Below are 20,105 nucleotides of genomic sequence, written 5' to 3'. Positions count from 1 at the left end.
GACTGGAGACCATGGAAATGAGCCTTTTTGTGCATTTAATACTATTTTTAATAAAACTCTAACATCTGCCTTGTTATGTTCATTCCTTCTGAATAGGAGTTTTGTTCTTTCACACGATTTGTATCCAATGTCAGTTCACTGCAGTTTGATAAGACCATGGCTTCTTGGCTCGTCGAGCTTCGTCTGCTGAGATTCACTTTGCAGTTCAATTTGTTTTTTAACTGTGACACACTAGAAATTAGGCCGTCTTGCTACTGTCCAGCACTGCAATAATGCATAGTGGAAACATCCATCCTTCACTTGTCTATATGTGCACATTACATGGACGCAGTAGCGTCCATGTAGTTATGGTTAAGTTGGTGTTTCCATAGGAAGAGCATTTTTTGGGTGGCTTATAACTTCGCTCCCTCTGGACAAATCCTCACCAAACTTTGCAAACGAAGTATATGGCCCACTCTGGGAGAAGTTTGGTCCAGGGGGGGCAAAGTTATAGGGGGTCCCAAAACCTTTGTTTTTTTCCCATAGACATAATGGGAAAAAACTTTGCGCATGCCTACAGCCCAAACCGCTGGACGGATTTACACCAAATTTGCGGCAGGAGCGGGGGCTTGGTCCCGAAAGCATGCTTTTGCAAATTTGGTGTAAATCCGTCCAGTAGTTTTTTTTTTAAATGACCAAAATGTAAGGCAAAAAAATGAGTGATATCTCCGTTCGCTCCACTGACAGTACCCTGATTGGCCGAGCGGCTTGTGTGATGTCCGCGGACATGCGACGTGTTCGCTGATTGGACGGCGTGGTGCGTGAAGCGCGTCAGATTTTCTGTGGTGCCCGCCATCTTGCATTCGCGGACGACCGCGGACAGCGCAGTGAAACTTGGATTAAAAATTGTATTTAGTGGAGTGTGTTGGTGTGTAAGAGTGTTTGGGGAGGGTGGGGGAGTATGAGATAGGTTCAATGTTCTGTTTTTTTTATGTGCTAGACACTTTTGTTGTGTTCGATTTTTCTGCGGACAACACGGCTGTTCGGAAATGTTCGGAAATAAACAGAATGGATTCGGTGTCAAGTTGAAAGTGTTCTAAGAAGACTCGTGGGGTCCTGGAATGTTTGCAGGGGGTGTCCTGAAGACGTTGTCTGTATTGTTTGTTGTCAAGCTGAAAGTGTTCTAAGAACACAAGCGGTGTCCTGAAATGTTCGTACATAAAGAAAATGGGGGTGTTCTGAGGACGTTGTCCGTATTGTTCGCTGGCAAGTTGAATGTGTTCTAAGAACACTCGGGGTGTCCTGAAATGTTTGACTATAAAGCCAGCCTCAAGATTACTTTGTCTGCATGCGTTTTTTTTGCATTTGTACACATGTAAAATGACTCAATGGGCCTAATTACGAGAATCGCGGTTAAAACCAATCCTTACTGCATGGAGGCAATACCGCGTCCAAGTAGCACTGACGCCGCTAACAGCGGCAATTACGAGACTGCATGCACGCACATACCGGCATGCCGGTAAAGTTCGCACCGGCATCCCGTAAACGACCCGCAAAACCCTGTTAGCGGCATCATGTAATGCGCTGACACCTCCTCTGCCTCCGTCCACCCCTAAATAACAGAACCAGCAATACTGGGCCCGGCAATACCGGAACCGGAAGTAATGTCATCGCGCCGGAACGAGAAATCCAACCATTCTTGAAAAACACAATCCATTGCAATCCTCACACACAGGACCTGGATCCCCAAACCACCACATACATCACCACCAGGATGCCAAAGGCCATCAAGAAAGGTGCCTCCCATCAGCGCAAGGTGCGCTTCTCCAAGGACGAATTGAATATGTTGTCCAACACTCTGGCCCAGAATGCTGATGTGGTCTTCGCAGCAGACCTCAGGCGACCTGCTCAGATCAAGAAAAAGGAGATATGGGAGGAAGTGGCCAGAAAGGTCAGTGCAGTCGGCACCACCGCCCGCACCGTCAAAGACGTGAAAAAGAGATGGGATGACCTATGCCTCCGTGTGCGGAACATTCTATCGGCCAATCGGAGCCAGGCTCTGGCAACAGGCGGCGGGGCCCACTCCCCCATCAAGATCACCAGATGGGAGGAGACATGTGCCAGTACCATCGACATGGAGGCCATTGAGGGAGTCGGAGACATGGAGCGTGGAGTACCGTCATCGGCAGATGGAGGTGAGTGTCCCCACAAACCACTGGAATCCAAAGCATGATGATGGCCTACAAATGTGACAGTGAAATAAGCCAATGCATGGGCCATCACACACACATGGACACATCCCTGTCTAGATGCTGTCCCCAGCACCATCACATCAACATGCATGCAGCATGCCAATGCCATACCTGAAACACACCCCACAAACAGCTAAAGGGCATGTGTCACACTGCACGCAGTCCACAACACAAAGGCATGTCACACAGCATACACCACCTTACACATGTGAGAACCTGACGTATGCCTGAATAACCCCCTCATATAGCAAGCAGCCTGTATGCCACAACTCCATGACAGTAAACCATCACATGCGTACAACTGCCCTAATACCAATGTATGCATGATGCATGTACAACCATCACTGATGCTGTGCCTCTCTTGGTCCTCCACAGACACAGATTCCGACAGCGATGGTGAAAATACTTCGGCACAGGCCAGGACACCATTAAAAAAGGCCAGGGCCAGGGATGACGGCACCAGGCCATCCACATCAAAGGCTACTAGCAAGCAACAACTGCCACCCAAACCAACACAAGATTCCAAGGCACTGGGGCAGAAAAGAACTGCCACAAACCAATAGAAGGAACACAGGTGGAATCCACTGATCCTGAGGCATTGGCAAACAGGACCCTGTCAGCCGCAAACAGCTCCATAGGGGAGGCAGCTGCCACAGCACCCCAGAGTGGAGACAGTGCCAGGTTGAAGAATTCCTACCTGAGGACGACAACCTGTCCATGGATGTGGTACACACACCGAGCCCCCAGCAAACCCCCCAGCACACCCCACTGAGCACCCCAGATAGCACCCCACTGGACCACTCAGGAGGAGAGGCAATCCAAGAGGCCTGGAGCCCCCCAGGGGACGGTCCTGCATTGGGCCCCTCGGCAGATGTCCCGTCCACCTCAACAGGCATCCGGGACGGAGAGTGGTGCATGGCCCAAATGGAGGGGCGGCAGCAGAAGCTCACAGGGCTCGTCAAGCAGTATGTTGCCGATGTTGCCTTGACAAGGCAGGAGGCACGCGAAAACACTGCGGCCATGACACGGGCCATGGAGTCAAATACCAGGCTGATTTGCGAGGGGCTGTCAGCGGTGACACAGGTCCTGGCCAGGATTGCCCAGGCCTTGGAGGTACAGCATCCTGCCCCAACAGTGGAACATGCAGGCACAGCGTCATCCATCAGCTCAACCCAAACGAGCCCCATGCGTAGGTCTACACGCACCAGGCGGCGCTCTGATATTCAGCCCCCGAAGGCCGACAGAGGCTGCCAGTAGCAGGGGCAGTCTGCATGTGTAGACTCATATTGACTCATTTTGCATAGAATGACTATGATTGCACATCATGTGTGGGGGAGTTGTGGGTGGGGAGGGGGGGTGTGTGAGGTGGAGGGTCACTGCACTTTGTATATATCACCTGTTTAATACACCCATTGTGTACAAAAAAACACATGACTGGACATTGCTTATTGGGTATGTGTGCTTTATTGGTTTACAGTGCACAGTGTCCATGTACCCCCACACCCAGTGCCCAGAGTCCCACATACATGGCACCCTCTGCATCCATGTATCTTAGAAAAATTGGCCTATCACAGACTGGCGCACAGCACATCCTTCATGTGCATCGCCACACCACCAGGCACGTCGTCCAGCATGTCGCTCCATGTAGCGAGGTAGCGTGGAGTTCCGCAGGACCATTGAATCATGAGTTGATCCGGGATATCGGGCACAACAATGTGTGATCAACTTGCTGGAGTCACATACCATCTTCACATTGACGGTTTGGTATAGCTTACGATTGCGGCACGCCACCTCCACGGCATGTGGGACCACCAATTCCACATGGGTGCAGTTGAGGGCACTGATACAATTGGGCACGCCTGCCAGTGCATGGAAGCCAATTTTAGTGTCAAAGATCTCCTGGGCAGTCCGTGGGAGGGATATGTAGTTGCATGCATGCTTCAGGAGGGCATCCAGCACTTGGTTCAGTATGCGTGGGAAAAAAAGGTTGTGATATGCCATGCATCTGCCCCACTGTGTGCTGGTAGGTGCCTGTGGCCAGGAAGTGGAGCACAGACACTACCTTCAGTAGAGGGGGGATGGCAGTGCGGATTTCAATCAGGCTGAAAATGTCGTTGTGTATCATGTCCACAATGGTGGTGATGGTGTCCCAGTCCAGGCGGTACAGGGTGTGGGTCTGCACAGGAGTTAGGTTGAAAGGACTGGCTCTGATGCCCAATATCGCAACAGCAAGTGAGATCATTTTGGTGTGGGAAGGGATGTGGTGTGTGCTCTTTCTGTGCTGGGCCAGACTCCATTGCCTCCACCTGTGCTGATTGTGTGCACCTGTGGCAGTTGGGAACACAGCACATTCCTATTAGCGGGTGATCCATGATGCCGGTATTACCGGCATTGCGGTATACCTAATTACTGCTTTTGAGATGCCGGTAGGTGCATGTCCGCTTGACTTGTGATGTCCTCCTGTTAGCGGCATCCTGCTATTGCCAGCCCGAAGGGGTGCGGGCCTGTGCACAAGCCGGTACAGAGGGGCATGGTCTCAGCGGTGGCGCTGATACCGGGATGTCTACTCGGTATAGGCCGGAGCGGTAAGCGGTGCTGGTATACCATTACCAGCATCGTTTTTCCATTACCGCGAATCTCGTAATGAGGCCCAATGTCTTCATCTGTTTCTGTGGCATAAGCTTCTTCACCTTGATCCCAAGATGTTACTTATCCTTGATACTTTCTTGATGCCTTATAGAATATCTGCATTCTCTAGTCTCTGTATCTCTTCTGGGTGTGTCATCTCAGCTCTTTTTGACGTGTACTGGCAATGGTTGGCGTCTTTACCATTCGTCCTTGCCGTTTATTGGCTCTGCTTCTTCAGGGATTTCATTCAAATGGTCATCATATTTTCTTTTATGCAGGTATGGTTTTCTCAATAGGTACCTTGCCTCCAGATTCTCTTAAGTATTGGTACTCTCACTGGTACTGCACAGAGTCCATACTCTGCTCTTTGTCTGTTCAACTGCTCCGTGTATGTCTCATACTCTGTTTTCCAACAGCCAGGTAAAATGGGGGGGGGCGATTGACGTGGGGGTACTTAGCTCCTTCTCTACAGCTGGAATCAATCATTTGCGTACTGATTATTTGTACATTTCAAATGGGGACGTGAATAAGGCATCGAATTCCCCCAGAGAGCCTAATTCATAAAGATTTGCACTGGAAAACAAGGAGATGCCCTTCAGCAGATCTTTGAGAAGACCATTACCATCTGAGCATCTCAGCGATGCTCCCGATACCTCCAGAATGACTCCAACGGCGGTCTCTGAATCAAGAATAAGGCAAAAGAGCAAATCTGAGCGGCTCACTGGCATGTCTTCATTTGCTGCACTGCAAATCTTTGTGGATCCGGCCCAGAGTGTTGTACTGCAGTCACAGGTATTTAGAGACCAAGAATAACAACCACAGTAAACAATTATGGTCATTATTCGGCTACCTGTCTTTTCATCAATGGTCTTTTCATTGTGGATCTTTTTTTCGTAATCTTTCCTGGTCTTTATTCGTTTTTTTGCAAATAGGGATACCCCACATAGCCCCCATTTCAAGTCACCCTACTCCTTTTCCCACATATTTTTCTATAGTTTTTTTTTAAAAAATCTTGCTTGATTTGATCTTCAACGAAAAGTCACAAATGAAAGACATACCTAGCAATTTTGAAAAGAGACGCCTCACCCCGTTTTTAAGGGGAAACGGCTTGACAGCAAAAGAAACGGGGACGAAGTGCACCAGGCATTACAGGAGAGCTATTCTAATTTAAATCATGATGGCACAGTGGAGACGATAAGGTCCTTTTTCCTCCTTCAAGAAGTGGTGTGCACCTTTAAACCCATCCCCAACGCCTATAACTAAAAGCAGGGTGGCGATCTTTTTTACAGAATGAGCCGGTCCAGGGAGAAACGGCAAGAAAAGCTGAGCGTTAGTCGAGTCATTGGCAGGGGGATTTCCACTTGGGGAATTTGTGTAGAAAATCATCATGTGACCCTGAAAAGAAGCTCTTAGTTCCCCACGCGCCTCCATCTTTTGACCCGGTGAGGCGGGTGCTTTGGAAAAAGTAATGTCCCCCTCAGGTCATTTCCAAATGGGTTCATAGCTGATGTTAGTGGCATGGTGCAAACATTCAAAAACGGCATTCATTCGTACTTGTAGAAAAACTGTAGTTCTCATCTCTTATTATGGGATTCGAGTGTGCAGGCCATCCCATGAAAAATAAGGCAATATCATCATGTGAATTTTATGTCACATGCGGGGGGGAGGGTGGCAGTCTCCCAGCCAATAAGGAGGCTCAGAACAGGGGCTTTACCACCGGGAATCCCCGTACTCCCTTTCCCCACCCCCTAACCCCAATTTCCACATCACCTTCCCATCCCCATGGATCTTGCGCCAGTGTCAGGAACATGTCAATGTCTCCAGATACAATCCCAAAGACTGCTTATTTGCACAACTAACGGCTAATGGCAACCGCCCGCCCCTCCACTCCCTGCCACCCTGTACAACTGTACCCCTCCTCTTTTCTCCTCTATATCCTACCGACCGCTGTATGTCTGTTCTTTTGTTACCTCTGAAAAGCACTCAAATATGCATCTGTACTGTTGTATATCTCTATAAAGAGTGCTGTTGCTGCTCGAAGCTAGGTCCACGCTCAATAAATAAATAATAATAACAATCAAAATAAAATAATAATAACAGCAGCAGCAGCACTCTGAAGAATCCAGTAAAAAAAATGGGATGGACATGGGTGTTGCAAGGTCTGGAAAAGATTCGGGGCTACTCTAATGTCAGGACTGTTGGGATTTGGGGCTAGATGGCCTTTTGGTTGTAGCCCCTGAGCTTCTATCCTGGGCTGCAACTAAAAGACACAGGGATATAGCCACCCCAGCCTCTCCCTAGCGACGCCTCTGCGGGTGGGACGCAGCAGGCAACACAGGGTGATGCATGGCCACCGCAGCACTTTATTCTGCCAGAATGAGACAGTGCCCCTAAAACATGGGTCTGCAATCTGTGGCTCGACATATGGTTTGTACTACAAATCCAATGATCCCTCAGCATGCACTGTGGTGGCTGGGGCTGATGGGAGTTGTAGCCCAAGACACCCCAACCCTAGAGGAAGGTAGGTGTGAAGTATCACCTCTGTGGAAGGCTATGCGGCTGTGAATGCATGTGTGATGTCATGACTAATACTGAAGACAATGGCAGAGGACTTCCCACTCCTCTGCTATCCCCTCAGATCCCTTCCCTCTCAAAGCCCACCAGTGCCCACTAAGCACATAAATGGCACTGGCTGGTTCCTCACGAGGAGCCCGTTCAACCCTCTATCACCAAATCCTGGCTCCACCACCAGCTGGATAGTGTAATGTTGAGCGAGATGCTAGATTGCAGTCGGATACATGGATATAGGTCTGCCTGTCGTCTGAGTCTTGTTTGTGACATATGCTTCCTGTATGCCCTGCAACTGTAACAAATAAAGCAAGTCTTCAATGTTGTAATCTGGAGTGTGGGAGTGTCCTTGATGAAACCAGCGGTTTAAAAGTGGAGGGCAGAATTCAGCAGATGCCACAATAACACTCCAGCCTCAGCATAGTTGAAGGCCTTGGACAGTTCAGAAGTAACTTGGACAGGCATGCTGTGACTGTCCTTAGCTAGGATGCGGTCTGCCGCCACAGGGCTTAGTGGCCTCCATACCTAGCTATGAATCATTATTGAAGCGATATGCCCCTCAGTGGCGGGCCGACCCAGCAGGTAACGGCCCGCCGCCCAAGTAAAGGGTCAGAGCACAGCGAAGGTCCCTTAAAGAGGTTTGAACGCGAGCTAACACTAACAGTGACAGCTCACGTTCCGTGCCTCCTGTATGGGCTGGCCCAGATCTTCTGAAGGCAATGCACTGAAAAACATGCAAGGCCGACTCTGACCGTCTCCTTTATCACAGAGACCATGTTGTGGATCTCACGTCATCATATCCTACTATCAACCCAGGTGAAATCAAAGGTATAATTATGTAATGGATTGCGTCAAATCTATAGCACCAGTTGCAAGTGAAATCAAACTGTGGTAATTAAATTGTCTATGAAACAGAAGGAGCGGAAGTATGGTTTCTACCGGTTCCAAACTCAGGCAAATAATTTCAAAAAATCCTTCAAAATGTAGTGCTTTGCTAAATGTTGATTATTTGCCCTCTGTGACTTTCCTATATGACAGATGCAACGCAATATACCATAAAGCAGTGGTCTTCAAACCCTGGAGCTTGTCCCCCCAGGGGGGCCCGAAGGATGTCGATGGTGGGAATGAGGCTCTTCAAAAAGAGAGTATGGTGCCTTTGTTCAATAGAAAATATAAGCAGATGGGGCATCGGGGGTAGGTGGGAGTCGGGCAACAATATTTTTACTCAAGGGGGGGCTCGGCACAAGTATGTTTGAATACCCCTGCCTTAAAGGAATGAAGTGTGCTTTAGTTAATTAGCTACATAAAATGTTCAGTCTTCCAAGCACCTTGCATGGGCTACAATACCCTGACCTCTGTGTCCAGCAGCCCCAGGGTCAGGAGTGAAGTGCACCCCTAGTTTACCCAGGTGGAACAACCCCTGGCGTAATGGTCTGAGTCCTGAGATAAGAGGTTCCTATCAGGACAGAATGCAGCAAGTTCCTTCTTCTCCTATAACCTTGTCATGTAATCATATAAAACAGAATGCCTCTTGTAGACTGAGGTAAGTCATCTAGCATGCAATCGATGTCTGACTAGGTTGCAGACATGGTTTACTTGTCCTCATAGAGGCCAACAAGGCTGAAACATGTCTGGGGATGCTTGTGGTCTCGTGCAGGAGGGATGTGACCAAGCAGTTCAGACTGGTGTGCCCCTAGCCTGATTTGCATAAGGTCTTTCCCCTTTTGTAATGGCTTGGCAGACGAAGACCATCTGCAAGGTTGCCCAGAGCAATGTCAGATGTTCAGATTAATTATAAACCTTCCAGCCATCACCTCTTTTGTTTTGCTTAGTCACCCTGACTGTGACGGGTATGCCCAGATGTGGATTCCATGCCTGTTGGGCCTAGGGACCTAAGCCACCCCTCACTGATGAGGCCGAACAAGGCTGAAACATGTCTGAGGATACTTGTGGTCTTGTGCAGAAGGGGTGTGACCTAGCAGTTGAGGCTGAATTGCCCCGCTTGGGCTGGGACCAACCCAGATTTGCATATGGTCTTTCCCCTTTTTCAATGGTTTGCAGGCGATGGTCTGGAGGGTTTCCCAGAGCAATGGCAGAGGTTCAGATTAATTCTGAACTTTCCAGCCTTCACCTCTTTTGTTTTGCTTGTCCTGGTAGAGACCGAAAAAATGATTGGGACAAAAATAGCTTCATTTATGATAAGCCTTTTTTATATAGCACAACATTTACCATTTTTATGTTGGTGGTGGTCTCCATTGGTGGGACACAGTTCTTTCAAGTTGGTTGACATCCTGGAGATTGGTTGATCACATGCCACAGGATGGGCAGGCTTTGGCCCGTCCACAGCTCCTGGGTGTCAGAGTTGATGTGAATTTGTACATTACTGAGGAGTAGGTTCCATGGTTTTGGGGCGGGGGGGGGCAGGATTGGCTATTCAGCAATTGCTGAATGTTGGAGAGAGGTTGGATTTCTGTAATTTTTACTCCTAAGAAGGCTTTAATGGCAAGACTATGTTCTTCGTTTTGTGTTTGTTTGGTCTCATCGATGGTGAAGAACACTTCTGCAGAATCTCTGCTTGTATTATTCGCCGGTGTGAACGTGACTTTCTACTGGTGGTCTGCTCCAGCATGCACGTAGGCCAACACAATGTAGACTGCATACGCCTATGGATTTCCTAAGCTAGAACCAAGATATTTGGCTACACAAACTTGCCTTCAACAAAGACTTGAAATTCACAATTTTCAAAGTACTGGAAGAAAAACAGAATGCATTTAACACATGGGCCATATTACAGAAACTTTGCCCCAGTCCAAGTGCAATTTTGAACGGTATTATCACTAGTGCAAATATCCCACAAGTTAAAAAATAAAGTATTCTCTCAATGCATTTCTGCACCAGGAAAACGTTACCTCATTTTAATACCATGCAAAGGAGTACTTGCAGCTTCCTTGTATGGTTCTATCAAAATACTAATCCCAGCCCCTTTAAAGGTAGAACAAGCCTCCAGAAACCTAGTGCCATTGACAAGAGGAAGCGTGGGGTAGTTTCCCCAAAGAAGCCAGTGTTTTACCCGTTGAGAGGCTTTGGGGATTATCAAAATGGGCCAGAAAATAGGAAATGCGGCGGCAGAATTCTGAGATGGGTGCAGGGGCAGTGTAAAAAAGGATGCTCTTTCTTCGAAACAACCAGGGTCCGGGTTACCAAACATTTGTACAGGCGCAAATTAACGTTGTGTATTTTTTTGCACTGGTGCTAACATAACCCTCTTCCGACTCTCAGCTGCTCGGCATGTAAACACATACTCAATCCAGATCAGGTGCCCGAAAAGCTATGCTCTAAGCCAGGGGCCTACAACCATTGGCTCTGCAGATGTTTTCGGACTACAATTCCCATGATACTTGGCTATTGACTTTGCTGGTTAGGGATGATGGGAGTTGTAGTCCAAAATATATGGAGAGCCAAAGGCTGCATACGCCTGCTCTAAGCCCAGAACGAACGTCACAAGAAAACTGAAAGAAAAAGTTGTCTGGGAATATTTTAATGAAATAGCGAAACGGCACAGATATCTCTAACCACCACAACAGGACTATGATAGTTTGCCTTACCTTACAGCAACATATGAGACAGTTTTCTCCCCTGGCAAAACAGACCACATTTTAATTTTAAAAAACTTAGTCAAAAAATGATGCTTGTTGCCAAAGGAGTGGATTTTGCCTCCAACACAGAATGAAAGATATGTGTGGTGTACCTTGATTTTCTTTTTCGTTTCCCTGCTGATAACTGCATCAGGAAAAGAGCTGCAAATGGGTCCAGGATAAAAGTTATGGGAGAAAATTGTCTTTTTTTTGTTCAATTGTTTCTAAACAGCGAAGTAGGTAAGCCAATAACAACTTCTGAAGAACTAATACAAATGTGAGTGTCAACAGCGAATTCAATGTCAGCCGTGTGCGTTATCTGAGACGTAATGATGTCACTTTAGTTTTCTACGGGTGCTGTGGGGCTCGAATTGTAGGAATCCGTATAAATAACCAAAGGAAAAAAACGAATGGTCGATTTGTACGAATTTCGGCTGTATGAAAATTACATACAGCCGAAAATCTCAAATAAATCTACCAATCGGTACCGTTGTAGCGAACAAGGGGAGCAGGGGGGTCCCTGGCAGCTCAGTCAAAAATAAATTTTAAAAAAGGACCCTGCAGTGTTGGTTCCCATGCACGTAAGTGAAGGGAACCGGCATCGCAGAGTGATAACGGAATCGGCTGCGGTAAGGGGGTGGGCAGTGCTTTAAGTGGGCCGGGGCCTGCCGGGGACGGGCCCCGCCAGTCTCCAAAAAGTGGGGCTGAGCCGGGGCCCTGCCAGGGCCCCCCGGTCCCACCACGCCATGGCAGGACACATTATCTAGCCACGGCCGCAGCCGCGACGGGAGATGCGCCCGCCAGTGTAACGTTAGGCAAGTGGACAGAAGTGCCAGCCAGCCACAGTGTCGCTCAGGCTGGCTGGCACTTCTGTCAGTCACTGTAACTTCCCTGATGACCCCCCATCTGAGGGGTAATCAGGGAAGTTACAGTTCCTTTGTTTGCCCTCGCCAGGTCACTGACCCTCTGTGAACCTGCAGGCTCCATGATCTAATATGTAGATTATATCACGGAGCCCGCGGGTTCCAAGAGGGTGAAAGACGCCTTGGGCTCTGTGATCTCTGCTCAGAGCAGCGATCACTGAGCCCGAGGTGCCTGTCTCCTTTGGCAAATCTTTATAAAAGATGCCTTGAAATGTGTACGTTTCAAGCCATCTTTTATAAACGTAGAAATATTTCTACGTTTATAACAGACGGCTTGAAACGTACACAGTTCAAGGCATCTTTTATAAAGCTTTGTCGACGGACAAAACCACCTTGGGTTTTGTCCATCCTCAACGCTTTATAAAAGATGGCTTGTACGTTTCAAGCCATGTTTTATGAACATAGAAATATGTTACAAATGTCTATGTTTATAAAAGGTGGCTTGAAAAGTACACAAACCATAGTAAGGTAAGCACACAAGTGTGCGTAACTTACTATGGTTTGTACACTTTCAAGCCACCTTTTATAAACATAGAAATATGTAATATTGCTATGTTTATAAAAGAAGGCTTGAAAAATACACAAACCATACTAGTACGCATACAAATATATAAATGCTCTACTACATCTATATATTTGTTTGCGCACCCTACTATGATTTGTGCACTTTTAGGCCACGCCCACAGCGGATGCCACACCCCCAAACGAGGGCCCCCCCTCAATTTCTTAACCCACTTAAAGGACTGGGGGTGGGGGTTCCGAGTTACCAGAAATGTCAGGGGAGAGAAAACCGGAAGTCATTTTCGTTCAAATGAAAAAGAAATTCTCCCTCAGACATTTCTGATTCGGTAAAATCATGGACAACAGGAATTGTAACAACCCTGGTAAGGCGTTCAATCCCAGGCGTGCTTTTATTTGCAGTAGACGTAGGATTAGTTGAGTGTTGCTAACAGATGGACAGGTGGTAGCATCACTGCGGCTATTTAATAGTTGTAGTGGTATTCAGAATATTAGAAATTGCATTGGAGAGAGAGTGATGTGAAATGCTGCTAGAAAGGTGCAAAATGTAATCTTTTACCCATATACTTCTGTCTGATAAGTCTATATCCGTTTCTGATATCCACTACCCCGGGCACTGGTGACCCCTAGGCCCACACACACTGTATGTGAAGGAACTCCCTTTTCTGGGAGGTTTTCAATCCAGAGGCTAACCAGGGACAATAGAAATTACATTTTGTAAGTTTGGTAATTATATAGAACTATTGTAATCAAGCAGACATGCTGTAAAATGTACATATTTGTGCTGCAACATTTCCTTTTTTCTTACCACAAGCGGCGGGGGGGGGGGGGAGTGGCTCTGATTAGAGCTACTTTCAGGTGTACTTATTTCTGCTCATACTTGTAGTACTTTTAGTATAGTACAGCATCAGCACTAGACGTTGCACTAGGGGTCCAGTGCTACTGACAGTATTAGTATTCTCCATGCAAGTATTAGTACTAAGTTGGACTAATAGTACTAGCAATAGTTTCGGTAGCTTAAATCATATTGCCACTAGTAGTAAAGCGAGAGTGTGTGAGTGTCTGTTACTAGTGATAACATTAGTAGTAGCAGGTAACGGTCCCCTAGCCCCAGCCTAGATAGGAACAACCAGAGCAAGGACCTTGGCTTGGGCAGACAGGACATTACCAGGCCTCTACACCCCTGACACTGAGGTAATAGCCATTGGCTCCCCGCTTGCTCCGTCTGGCATTCAAATACTTTGAAAGGGGTGGTTTTTTGGATGTGAAATGAGCTGTGCATGTCTTGCACATGCCCAATCTCCTGTTGATAAAAGAAAACAAGATGGCCATTGCCATAGTAAAAAACAGGGATAAAATCCCTTTTCTATTTCCATGGTGGTGGCCAATGACAAAGGAGGGCAGTGGAAGGGGGGTGGGGAGGGTGGAGAAGTGGGGGCTTGCAGATAATGTGTGGTCCCAGGGGGACAGGCAGGGACTGGCAGAGGGGCCGGATGAGAGGCACTGAAAAAACATTGCAGCACCTGGAAAAGGTGGAATATGGGTGTGACACTAACAGTTCTCACCCGGGTATCTAGCCGCCTTATTGGCTGAGCGCCTTTCCCAGGCTGCGAATAAGGCCTGGGCCCTTCCAATAGTTAACTTATGAGATCCCGATGCACACCAAGAAGGGCCTGTACATTGCGGACATTATCAGCAACACACGTGGGAGCAGACCTGATGACAGCCAATAAGGACAAGCAGAATCACATTTTACCATAAAGGGTTTAATAAATATCTGTAGCTTCGAAATATACAGTAGACGTGCTGTTAAACGGCCAATACATAGGTTCTCGATTAAAAATGGAATTGTTTGTAAAAGGTAATTTTAAAGAACAACAAATTATTGAGATGATCTAATCAAATTTGTTTTTACATTTAAAACACTGCTTCATTGTCTCAATGAAAAACGTACATACAAGTGGTTTTGCTAAAATATTTTCTTAAGTACAAAAGTCCTAAAACACACACGGGTGCTATGTGACACAACAGAAGTAAACAGGACTTTTTCTTGTAAATCTGCCGGACTTTGGGCTTACTTGCACAATTAAGCATCCTTAAAGGAGGGGGTGAGAGGTGCACTAACACAGGTCTAAGTGGACCAAGTTGCATTATGAAAATGCTAATCAAGGAAGTTCCTTTTCAAGTACAATCTCGCTGTTCATTAGCAGACACACACACAATATTGTGTCCATTTCTGAATAGTAGCTTCACAACACCTTTTTACCCAAAGCACTTGGCAAATGTCTACATCATTAGCTAAAGTTGTGTCTTATAAGTGTAACTCAGAGCTGGATTTGTGATTTTTGTTGGCGAGACGGTGATCCGGGGGCCATCCAGGTGCATTTCATAGGCTCTCTAAGGCCAACTCTAGTTTTCACATGGATTCAATACTTTCCAACTTGGGCTCGGTGACACTAATGGGAGAGTGCCGGCACATCCCGAAGCACAGGCCCTCCTGCTCCAGATGTCATTGCATGTGTGTCATTTCATTTCAAGAATCTCACGATGGCTGATAGCATGTGTGTTATTTCATTTCAAGAATCTCAGGATGGCTAATAGCATGTGTGTCATTTCATTTCAAGAATCTCAGGATGGCTATTACTTGTACCATTATAAGGACTTCTTTCTCACACAAAGGTTGAAAAGCCAATATACTACATACATCAAACCCTCCGAGAGAACCCAGGCATGTTCATGGCTGTTCCTTTATGGGCGGTGTGGGCTCTTTCTTGGTTTTGGCGACCCGCGAAGGCCTTTCATTTTTCAATCGCTCCTGGTAACGCTTCTCAAACAGAGCCATGTCTTCCTCTTCGGTGGTTCTGGGGCGAGAGCGAGCCACTTCTTTGGATGTACTGCTTGCTTCTTCCGGTCTCCCGGGATGACCATAGGCCTTAAGAAATGGGTGCTTCGTGTCCACGCTAGAAGATTCCAGGAAGCTGAAAAGGGGTGCCCCTACGCCACTGTCGTCCAGTCTCATGTACCCTTCTGCCAGAGAGCTGAAGCCAGTCAGGCCCCCCATCGCAATATAGGGGACATCTTGGCCCACAGGCTTGCCTTGGGCCTTGCGCTCGGCCTTGGTCTCCACCACAGTCCCGTGTGCGTAGGCGGGCTGACCGCAGCCACAGGTGAAAGAGCTGAGGAAGCCTGCACAGGTGGTGCATTTTTTGCAACGGTGGCTGTTGGCCTCGCTGTGCTCATCGCTAAAGTGTTTGCACCTACAGCGGATGGGGCGTGTCCCATTGAGAGGGACGTAGAGATAGGAGCTGCACTGGCACTTGGGCACTCTGCAGGGCACTTCAATGGGCCGGCCAGCTGGCAGCTCCTCGAAGTCCGTCTTGTGCTGCTTGTATCGGTGAGAGCAGAAGCACAGCGTCTCCGGGCCCACCAACTTGCAGTCCATGCCCGAGGGGGCCCTCCAGCTCACGTACAACCGGTTGCTCAGCCGCATGGGCAGCACTCGCCTCTTGTACGCCTCATATTGCTTCGGGCTGAAAAGTTTGCCCCCGTCATCGTCGCCGACGATTCTTCGGTACTCCAGGTACTCATCCACCGCCTGGGCGCCCCCCTGGATGCTCAGCGTCTCCACCGCAGGCAGCTGAGCCTCCGGAGGGGGTGCCCCCACCATCTGCATGTCGGCCGCCTCCTTCCCGCCCAACCCCGTGGATTTGCCGTTCATATTTGGGTTTTTAGTTGCAGCAGCAGCCGACCTCTATTTCCCCGGAGTCTCCCGGTCGGCGGTTTCCCTCCCCCTTCTGCCTTCCTTCTAATCGCGGAGTGCGTCTCCTGTGCGGGACCATCTGTCAGCTGTCAGCACACGGACTTGTCCTGTCAGAGGCCCTGGGCCTTGGCGAGCGGCTCTTGTGTTTGGATCCGTTGTCCTGGCAACGACGTCGCTGTTGGTAACTGCGACGCCAGCCTCGGCTTCTCATAGTCGCGCAGCGCGGCGACGCCGCCACGCAGCCTCTATGCACAGAAAAACTGTATGATACACTTCTGGGCACGACCCTCGTTTTCAGGTCTGCGTAAATATGCCAACTTGTCAGAACTGTGATATGACTGCAAAGCGTTCAGTTTCCAGTTCAATACAATGGACATAGTCCCTATTTTAAGGTGGGTCACAAAGGCATCCATGAAAATATTCCCAATTCCATTCAGCGGGTAGTTGACCTGTCCTCTGTTTTGTGGACTTGAAATTCTGGTTTCATTATGTAAAATTGAGGACTGCATGTCCCAGAATGCAAATAAAAACCCACGAGTGGACAAGCACTCGCCTCCCCCAAACTAAATGGGACATGGTGGTATGCATGCAGATGAAACGCTGACCTATCAAGATGTCCCATGTCATGCGGAAGTAGGTCTTCCGGTCGTTTTGCATTATTAGCATTGTGCTGCTGGTAGTTTTGATTTTATCATTATACATTAACAAGAAGTCCCACAATGTAACAAAATGCAAGTCTATGCTACACATGCCAGCATACACCATTCTATTTTGGAGATGTTAGTTCAGTCCTGTTTTCCTTTCTTGGCATTCTGAGGATGTATAGTGTGGATTTATAATGGGGTAATTACAGGACTACAAGCGCCAGGAGGCAAAGCAAAAAAAGTAAACAAACCAGGGCTAGCATCCCTGCAAAGGGCATGTTGGCATACATGCTGTAAGAGGTGTTAGTAACCGGTGAGGGTCAACCAGAATGTAACAAACATTCTGAATGGCCCTCGCCGGGGCATTGCCCGACTGGGAATCCCTCAGCCGGGATTCCTTGCCATTGTTCCCGGTGGGGGCGTTGCAGCCCCTCAGCCAATGAGAAGGCTAGAAAATAGGGCCATCCCCGCTCGGGCCTCGACACGGCTGGAGGCTGCCATCCTCCCCCGCTGGGGATTCAGGTAAGTGTTTTTTTCCCTCCACCCATCCCTGCAAACAATACCCTCCCGACCCTCCCAACCCCACTTACCTTCTTATTTCTCCCTTATTGGGAGCGAACGCGCTGGGAACACTTCTGTTCCCAGCGCATCCGCTCCCGATGGGCGCCATGGAAAGGGAAAATGGACTCCGTTTTCCCTTCCCCAGTGGCCATTTTTTTTAACATTTTTTTTTCTGTTCCGAAACGCTGCAGACAGAAAAAATCCTATTAGGACCCAGGTCTTATGGGCCTGGGTACTAATAGCAATAAGCCCCTCGCTTTGCTCGGGCCTATATCTATGAGCCCCGGGGCATTACCTAACTCGGTAATGCCCCCACGGCTCTGGGCTCATTGCTTAATTCATGCCTGGAATGTTGCGACTTGAGAACTCGGTAAAAGAAAATAACGCAGGAAATAAAGGATTGCCCCTAAAGTAAAGGATGTGTTAACATCTATGTACACATGAAGGGCTTCAACCTGATTTTTCATTTGGGTACAATCTCATGTTCTGAAGGTTAGAAAAATTGTAATGACACGTGTTTTTTCTAAAAGCACAAAATAGATATTGCATTTCTGATATTAATAGTTCCTTTCAGCCTTAGAAGCGTTCCCGAGAGTGTTTTATAGGAACTGCTTCCATTTCTATGTCCCTAACGTTGAAATATGCTGCACATTCTATGGTGTTTTGGGAGGGGCCAGGGGACATAGGACACTTTTGTTCATTCTAGAAATGCCCCCAATGCGTTCTATGAAATCACTCAGCAATTGACTAAACCTTGGGCACAGCAAATCCACAAGATATGATATGACGCAGCACTTATAACGCGCCTGTACACAAGTGCTTCTAGACGCGAAGATCCAATATTCAGTCAAAACAACTATTTTGGCACTGAGCCCGCAAATCTTCACCCCATCCCAAGTTCTTTAATGAAAACTGTTAAGGTGAATTAAGCTTTATTTGTCAGGCGCTTATTACGCAAACGAGTGGCTAAGCATGTACCTACAAAGTATACATGTTAAACTAGCTCATGAGACAAATGAGAGCTCCAGGGAAAGAGAAAATCAGAATTATAAAAGCCAGGTTTTAAGGGTTCTTCGAAAGGGTAGCACATTACCGATCATGCAAGACATTCCCGAGAAGAGCTGGGAGGATGTTAAAGGAAGGCCCCCTGGCTCGAGAGTGTCTCATTCTTAAAATGATAACTATTTTTTTACCCAGGGACCAAAAGATCGTTTGGGTGTATAGATTTTAAACCAATTTTAAGATATTTCTTTTAAGATATCCTGGTGCATTGCCATACATTGCCCTGTGGATCATAGTAAGGGATTTGAACTCGAGTCTAGATAAAAATGGGAGCTAATTAAGACTGTGTAATATCCGAGTTATGTTTGTCTCCTAGGAGCATTCATAAAAACCCATGCAGTGGCATTAAATGAGATTTTGAGAAAATTGGTTACATATTGAGGGTCTCCAAGGAACAGAAAATTATAATAGTGAACTCTGGAGCCAATAAGTGCATGAGCAATTTGGTCTAGATGCCTTAAATCCTTGTATAACTTAGCTATCCGACCCTTCGTGTTTGTGTCCTGCAATATATTCTTTTTAAAGGAGGTGAGATCCCTTTGTAGGTTGTTCCCCCAACATGGCTTCGTCAGCACACCTTTAAGCTGTAAGTAGTGTGATTAATCATGTGGAATAATCACAAAATCCCAGCCTAAAGTCTCCTCCCATGTGGCCAGGGAAAGGCAGCCGCTAACTGATCCTAACCCTGGGGGTGGTATTAGCTGGGAGGATCACATGGTAGGAGAAGGCTTTCAAGGGAAAGTGCTGACTCTGTCAGGAGAGAGGCAGTAGTATTCATCCTCTTTTTAGGATGATGTTTCTGTATTCCCTGAATATTTAATGCAAGGTTGACATCATAAGGCTTCATCTTCCAGACTTGCCACAGATGCCAAGTATGAAGACACTTGTTATAAGGCTGAAAATGATATAAGTGTCTGGAAATTAGTATTACTATTCTAGTATTTATGATTCTATATGCTGTTCAGGTTGTAGATCCAAGAGAAAATCGTCACTTCCTTTGAAATCCTGCCTTAAGGTATACATCCTATAAATCACCCAAACAGATTGAATTAACTAAGGAGAAATTCTATAGGAAATTATTTGGCTTCAAGTCCCATAATGCTCTTAGTACTGAGACAAGGAATAGTGGTCCAGAGTTACTAAACTGTGATGAGCAGTCTAGTTGTTGTAATTACCCACACTGGAGTGGGACCTTTAAACATTTAAGGATTTTCAGGTGCGGGCCTAGAGAGAGCAGCGGGAAGAAACATAAGTTGGATTTACTGTTGTGCTGACAGCAGAAACGCTCTGCAGAAAATGTGTCAGAAGTCAGAGACATGGGTTATTCAGAGGACGAGCAGCAGGAGGCGGTATTGAGACCAGCTACCCAAAGGGAGTGAGAAGCTCTCTGTGTCCTGTAACCTGCCCTGGTGTAAGGTTCACATCTGAGAGTGTGCAGACCTGTGAAAGCTCCATTGACGGTCAGCAAGGCGACACGACTTTCCTAAAGCGGGATATCTAATAAAGGGACATTGTAACTTGCAATGCCAAAGACAGCTGAGAGAGATACCAAGGCAATTTAAATATAATATTCC

At 47.3% G+C, this 20,105-nt stretch overlaps 2 protein-coding genes across 9 annotated transcripts in view; both read right to left on the bottom strand.

The window, feature by feature from the left end:
- The window catches only part of MCF2L2 (MCF.2 cell line derived transforming sequence-like 2), a 3,251,461-nt gene that overhangs the window by 3,060,299 nt on the left and 171,057 nt on the right, over positions 1–20,105 (bottom strand). The gene's annotated exons all lie outside the window — the stretch shown is intronic.
- Positions 14,256–16,400, bottom strand: FAM221A (family with sequence similarity 221 member A). Its single transcript, XM_069618637.1, has one exon. It carries the CDS (start codon positions 16,220–16,222, stop codon positions 15,239–15,241), a length of 984 nt encoding a protein of 327 aa, XP_069474738.1. The 5' UTR covers positions 16,223–16,400; the 3' UTR covers positions 14,256–15,238.

The sequence above is a fragment of the Ambystoma mexicanum genome, chromosome 10 (genome assembly GCF_040938575.1).
Source record: "Ambystoma mexicanum isolate Mex_15411 chromosome 10, UKY_AmexF1_1, whole genome shotgun sequence".
In the NCBI taxonomy this organism is placed as follows: domain Eukaryota; kingdom Metazoa; phylum Chordata; class Amphibia; order Caudata; family Ambystomatidae; genus Ambystoma; species Ambystoma mexicanum.
Note: the sequence above shows the minus strand (reverse complement) of the source record. Positions and strands in the feature narration are given on the sequence as shown.